We start from the raw sequence: 6576 nt of genomic DNA on the forward strand, positions 1-6576 counted from the left end.
CACCCACCCACCCCCACAGTTGGGCTACATCGTATCAATGTTTTTGTCGCAGGAGCTGGGGGTGCACGGCATCGCCTTCGTACTGCAGGCGCGCACCCGCCGGCGGCGCCGCCGGCGGCGCGCGTTTCGCTGCCGCGCGTGTCGTGCGTGCCTTGTTGCGCGCTCCCCCCTTTGCTGGAGTGGCAGCCCGTTCTGTCAAGCTGCACCTTTGGCAAAGTTTTGATTCACCTGGTTCCCGATCGAAACATCGCGCCCTTCTCGCGTTGCCGGTCATCGCCTGTGTCGTCCACACTGCCCGTCCTTGCGCCCCGCGCAGAGCGACAAGCACAGCGCGGCGCACCTCGCCGCGCGGTCGGAGGCGTTTGTCCGGCAGCTGCTGGCGCGGCTGGAGGACATTCCAGAGGTGGGTTTGGGGGGTGGGAGCGGGCGTAAACGTGCATGGGTGCTGAAGAAGAGGAGTGTGCGGCCGCACGCAGGCCCCTGCAACGCGGACCCCGCGGGGGCTGCGCTCACAGCCGGCGTCGCCGACAATACCCCTGAGTGGCTTATTTGGCCTCGGGCCGCTGGCGGCGGCCCGCAAGCCCCGGCCAGCCGCGTGCTCCCGCCAGACCCGCCGCTGCACCGTCATGGCCGTGTCGCGCCCCCACGTCGCCTCTGCCGCCACCGTGTTGGAACATACCCCTCCCCCAGTCGGAGTTTGCCAGCGGGGTGGAGGAGCTGGCCAAGGCAAAGCTGGAGAAGCCCAAGAGGCTGGGGGAGCTCGCGCAGAGGTGCGGCGCAGGGCCGTGAGGGGTCGAGGGGTAGACGGCGCGGGGGGTGTTTGGGGGACTGGTGCGGCGCGCGGCCGCGTGGGGTCGAGGCGTGAAGTGCGGGGGGCGTGCAGGGCAGGGGGCGCAGCGCGGTGAGGCCCGAGCGGCGCGACGGCTGCGGACGGGCGGGGATAGGCGCGACGCCGGCGATCCTGCGCCGTGCAGCTGGCGGCGGCGCCACCCGCCGCCGCCCCTGGCTCCAGCAAGGGCGCCGTCAGCAGCGCCGCCCGCCGCGTCCCCCCCCTTTCAATGCTCGCCGCGTTTCTGAATCGGCACGCCCGCCGCGTAGGTGGTGGGGCGAGGTCTATCGCGGCTCCCTGAGGTTCGACCGGCAGGTGAGGCCCCGCCCGTTGCTGCAAAGGGCGGCCCCGAAAGACACAAGACAGCCCGCCCGGCGCGCGCCCTGGTTGCCGCCCCCGACTCCCCTCGCGCCTGGCGAGCGCCCCGCTGGAAATCGAGGTTCGATGGTGCTGCTTAAGCTGAGGTATGAAGGTTGGCGAGCGCCCCCGCCCCCTGACGCATTCTTGCGCCACGCCGCTCCTGGCGACTTCCCCTCCCCAGGAAGCTGAGGTGGCGGAGCTGCGGCGGCTGACGCGCGCCGACCTGGCGGCGTTTGCGCGGCGCGTGCTGGCGCCGGGCCCCGGCCGCCGCAAGCTGGCCGTGCTGGTCCGCGGCGGCGCGGAGCGACGGCAGGGGCAGCAGCCAGAGGAGGGGGATGCAGCGGCGGCACCGGCGGAGACGGCGGCGGCGGGGCCGGAGCTGCGGAAGGGCTCGGCGGGCGCTGCGGCGCGCGCTGCGGCGGCGGCGGCTGCGCTCGGGGAGGGCGAGCGGCTGGCGGTGGTCTGGGACGCGTCCGCGTTCAAGCGCGGCTGCGAGCTGCACGCGGCGGCGCGACTGGCGGCGGCGGCGGCGAGGGATGCTGATGCGGCGGCGCCGGAGGGGGATGCGGCGCCCGCGGCGGACATGGCGGGGGAGGAGTAACAGGGGCATTCGTTGGCGGAGGGCGGGCGTCCCTTTGGCCTGAGAGTGTCAGCTGACCAGCGCCGCATCGATGATGGATGGGGCGTCCAGGCACGCATCCTTTGTGCGACATGGGCGGTCGTATATTGGGTCGTTTCAAGGTTATGCACTCGCACAGCTGCATGTGCCCTGTTTTGTTGTCTTCCCTTAAGAACCGGGGAACTTTACATCAAGACGGGGGACCATCGTGGCTGCTGGCTGTGTTCTGATGTATGGTGGGCGCGCGCGGGGGCGCGGGCGCGGGGCGCTCTGGGCATCGGGACGTCGGGACGGGCCGGGGGCGTTCTGTGATAAATATGAACTATCAGTATCCGCGGCACCAGTGAGGTGCAGGGGGCCAACATGCCGATTTGCAGGGACCCAGCGGCCTCGAGTATTACATCGTTCGGGGCTGCAGAGTGTATTGTTTGATCGCGAAATATTTACCAAACGTTTGGGCAACAATCATACCGGTGCAACACACCTGTTCCCCAGCTGGGCAGAGCCAATCTCAGCACGTCCGCCGACTATTTTTGGAGCACCAAAAGCAGATGGATTACGGTGTGTCATTAGCTGGGGTCCGTGTAGGTCGCCTGCAGGGCGGGTGCCAGGAGGGGAAGAACGCCGCGGAGCGTCCCTGGCCGCTGCTTGTGCTACGCGGGCCCTGTGTTGTACACCGATGCTGCTCTACGCCTCACGAACTCATGTCGCCCCCGCGCGGCAGGAAACTCTGGCCTGTGGTTCGCCTTGGCTATCGTGTCTGCACCCATCATTTGGTGGGCGATATGCCACCTGCTGCAGCAGCTGCTGGCCGAGATGAAGGCCGGCCTGCAGGCCGAGATGAAGGCCGGCCTGGCCGAGATGAAGGCCGGCCTGCAGGCCGAGCTGCGGCAGCAGCAGGGCGACCTGCGGGCGGATGTGCGGCAGCTGGCGGAGCGGCTGGTCACGATGGAGCAGCAACTAAGGTCCGTCCAGGTCACTGGTCCGGCCAGGCCGACCGGAACCTCAGCGGCGGAACGGGCTGACATGCGGGGCGCCGTGTGGGGCAGCGGCGCTGACAGCGACAGCGCCAGAGGCAGCGGCGACGGCAGCGGCGCCGGCCCCAGCGGTGGCCACGAGGCGAAGGCGTGAACTTCACTGCGAGCACAAGGCCGCCTGCCCTCCCGCTGTCAGGGTTGGAGCTGCATTTCCCACCTGTTGACTTGGGATTGCTGCGCGTGCGCGCAGGAGGCGGCGCCGCACGGCGCGCAAGAAGGGCTGCATGACCACAGTGGCCTCCCTGGCGCCCATTCCTGAATGTGCCTGATCTCGAGCAGTACACCGAGTGCCACCACGTGAGCGAGGCCGCCGCTGCCATGGGTGCGAGAGGGGTGCAGCGAGGCGCCGCCTCGGCGCCGCACGTCTGCGCCTGCGCCTTTGCTGCGGATTGTCAGTCAAGTCAAACCGAATGCTTTTTGCTGCGCGGCGGGCTGTCCTGCCCAATGTTACTCAATGACGAAGGCCGTCGTCCGTCTGAATTGGCGCCGAGCCCATGTACCGCCCCATTTTCATACAATAGGGCAACAAGATGCGTTCGTTTAGCGGCACGCTTGTATCAGCTAAACTCTCACCAACCATGTGCTTAGGACAAGAGACTTGTAGGGTTGTGCTTCACATCAAAGCCTCATAATGCCTCTTCACCATCCTTGCTTGAGAAATGGTTTTTCACAGCACTGTTTGATTGTTTGCTTGGCAAGCTTCCTTCCTGGGCTCGCTTTCTTACCCACTCGCTTTGTCAACCAACGTCGAGTCTTCCTGCTGGCCGATTGCGCAGCGACATGGGGCGCGCACACGGATTTGCTTGCTGTCCCCGCCCCCCCTGCTGGCTCACGCTGCGGGCAGCCGACCATCACATCGCCCTGCCATTCTGGCGTCTAGATGGCATTTTGTTGACGGCCCCTGCCACATCGCCACCCCTTCCTCATCGCCTCCGCTGCCTGGCGCTTGCTCCTTGTCCCGCTTAGTCCGGGTGGCCGCCATGCCATACCAGTTGTAACATCCACCTCGGACCATACGACTGGGGCTGCAATATGGAGAGGTGCTGACCCGGACCTGGCGTGCACAGAACGAACCCACATTGCTCGGGATCAAGGTGCTGTGCCGACAAGTTGAGAGCGACCAGGCTTGAATGAGAGGGAACACGCTTGCAGGTGCGAGAGCCGATCCAACCCTCGTGGAGTAGGATTAGGATTGTTGCAAGATCCCGTGGTCGACTGCTTGGAGACCAGCAGCGGCACTGGCGGCTCAACGCGGGTCGGGGGCAAGAGGAATGAGGAAAGATGGGTTATGAAAGAGCAACGAGGATATGACAGCATAACAGGATCAGGGTGGTGCAGGGACGAACGGGCTAGGTCGACTGGAAACAGAGGTAGAGCAGGGGTAAGGCGTCCGGCCAGTCCCGCAGCTGCAAACGGGGGCGTCCGCCGGGTGTGTTAGGGCGACCATAGGGAAGTTCAGGAGCGGGACTTGTAAACCGTGCAAGGTCTGGGACCTGCGAGTGGATGCTGGGGGCAGGGCCAAACTTTGCACACGGGTGTGACATCAAAAAGGGGGGGCGTCCAGGGCGCCCGCTCGACTGCCGTTTAACCGCACACAAGCTGAGAGGTCCTGCTCGGCATGCGAGTGAGGGTGCAAGGCATGCTAGCTTGTTTGCCAGGTTGCTAAGGCTGTTGAGTAGGTGGCCGCATGCAAGGTATAGTGCAACGAGCTCCCCCAAGACGCCGTGACCAAAATATGGGCTGACCAAAAATGTCGTCACCAGCACGTGGCACGCCCGTGTGACTCGCTGCAGCGGCGGTGAAGGCCGTGCACATGTGAACTCTGGATGTGAGCTCTAAGAAGTTAACTCCGTACCATCCACTGAGTCGACGCGGATCCACCCCCCGCCGCGTGCCCTCCCCTCACACTCGAAGCCAATAGTAAACCTGGTTGGCACTGGAGGAGGTGGCAAGCAGGCTGCACTGTTTATGCAGCCCCTGTTGCCCTGCTTCGGTGCAAAGCCTGCTCTCGTCTTGACTACGTTATTGGGCTCCCGTTCCACGACAGTGACCGTCCGTCCCCCATCAGCAAGGTTTTACCGCCCAATGGGCTCTTACACAGGCTTCTTGATATTATCAATAATCATATGCTGCCACAGCTCGGTTCTGCGCGCTGCTGTCGCCGCCCCCGTTCCTGGCGCCCCCACTGCGGACGCCGCGAACAGCCGCATCCAGACGCTCTTTGTGCCCCGCGCCAAGATCGACGTCGACGATAATAACGTTGTGCTGCCGCTGTGCAAGGGCCGGCTGCGCGGATCGCGCAATACAACAATCCTGTACATCGTGATCGACGCGTCCACTGCCGCCGCGGCCGAGGCGTGGGGCGCCAACCTCGCGCCGCCGCTCGCGGCCGCGGCCGCGTCGCGCGCCGCCCAGAACGCGAGCGCCGCCGGCGGCATGCCGACCTGCGCCGGCGGCAACCTGGAGTTCGCCGCGACCGTCGACTTTGCAGCCGGCAACCGCAGCGTGACGCCCGGGCCGACGGCGTTCCCGCCGTCGAGCTTCAGCCCCGGGCCAAAGGCGCTACCTGGGTACTCCCCTCTGGCCGCGGTGGGCGGCGTTGTGCTCAACGCGCCACACGTGGGGGTGCTGCAGGGCGACAAGCTGGTGGGGCAGGCGGGGCGCGTGGTGCGGTTCAACCAGGGTTACACCAAGGTTGTGCTGGCCACCACGCACGGCTACGCCCAGGTGGGCGCAGGCGCAGCTGCCTTGAATTGTCGGCATGCGCAGCGCGCAGTGCGTGGAGGTGGTTGTAGCCTGGACGTGTTTGCTTTGAAACAATCTCTGGCTCGGCGTGCGCCATCGAGGGCTGCGTGCAGCCGCCCCGTCGGCCTTGACCTGCAGCTGCCCTCGCCCGCTGCCCCCGCGCACGACCCGCCGGACTGGCCGCCCCGCCGCTGCCCGCTGCCCCCCTCCTTGTCACCCGTCGCTCACCAAATTCCCCCAGCTCCAAACCCCAGCCCCCACCTCACATCCCCTCCCTGTGAACAGGGCCGCGAGGTCATTTACTTGTCAACCGACGCATCAGACCCATTGGCTGCCGCCCTCGAGAATGTGCCCCTCGCCCCCGCGATAGGGGCCACCCCGCCCGCGGCCCTGGCCGGCCTCGTCGCCTTCACCAACGGCGCGACGGGCGCGGAGAACATGCAGCGGCAGGGGCTGGCGTCGGCCATCAAGGACGGCCTGAGCCCCTTGAACGTGCTGCAGAGCTTCCCCGGGCAGGTGGGGAGGCGCGCAGCTGCCTGCCGCCGCCGGCGCCAGGCTATCTGTCGGCCCAAAGCAGCAGCGGGAGGGAATGAATGGAGCGACCAAAACTTGCTGCTGAGGCATCGGGACGCGCTTTGTGCATGCCGCAACGCAGAGCGCCGGCACCAGCGGCGCAGGTCGCCGCCTGACTGTTGTGTCCCGTAGCCAAAACCCGCAAATCAGACATCAAAATTCTTGTGCACCGCCGCTCTGTCCCCTGCCTTCCCTCATAATCAGCCCGACTACACCCCGATGTGGGCGGCCGAGCTGGCCAAGTGGACCACCCCCCAGCCCGGCCCCCGCCAGACCTCCATCTCTGACATCCAGCGGCTGGCCAGCCAGGGCAAGATCGCGTCCTTCGACCCCGCGGCGCCGGCCACCAACCCGCCCCTGGCGCGCGCCGGGTTCGTCGTCAACTGCCCGATCCTCGCGCTGCTATCGGACGA

The 6576-nt window shown here is 66.6% G+C and overlaps 2 protein-coding genes across 2 annotated transcripts; both read left to right on the forward strand.

Moving 5' to 3' along the window:
* Positions 1–37: 37 nt before the first annotated feature.
* MNEG_12567 (insulysin) lies at positions 38–1790 on the forward strand (the record flags this gene model as incomplete). Its single annotated transcript, XM_014038960.1, has 5 exons — positions 38–79; positions 317–403; positions 691–770; positions 1099–1144; positions 1371–1790. The coding sequence occupies 5 exons, from the start codon at positions 38–40 to the stop codon at positions 1788–1790; spliced, it is 675 nt and encodes a 224-aa protein (XP_013894414.1).
* A 569-nt stretch (positions 1791–2359) lies between these two features.
* Positions 2360–6279, forward strand: MNEG_12568 (hypothetical protein; the record flags this gene model as incomplete). Its single annotated transcript, XM_014038961.1, has 5 exons — positions 2360–2369; positions 2533–2773; positions 4984–5572; positions 5876–6106; positions 6268–6279. The coding sequence occupies 5 exons, from the start codon at positions 2360–2362 to the stop codon at positions 6277–6279; spliced, it is 1083 nt and encodes a 360-aa protein (XP_013894415.1).
* Between the last annotated feature and the right edge of the window lie 297 nt (positions 6280–6576).

This window comes from Monoraphidium neglectum, assembly GCF_000611645.1.
Source record: "Monoraphidium neglectum strain SAG 48.87 unplaced genomic scaffold scaffold03310, whole genome shotgun sequence".
NCBI classification, from domain to species: Eukaryota; Viridiplantae; Chlorophyta; class Chlorophyceae; order Sphaeropleales; family Selenastraceae; genus Monoraphidium; species Monoraphidium neglectum.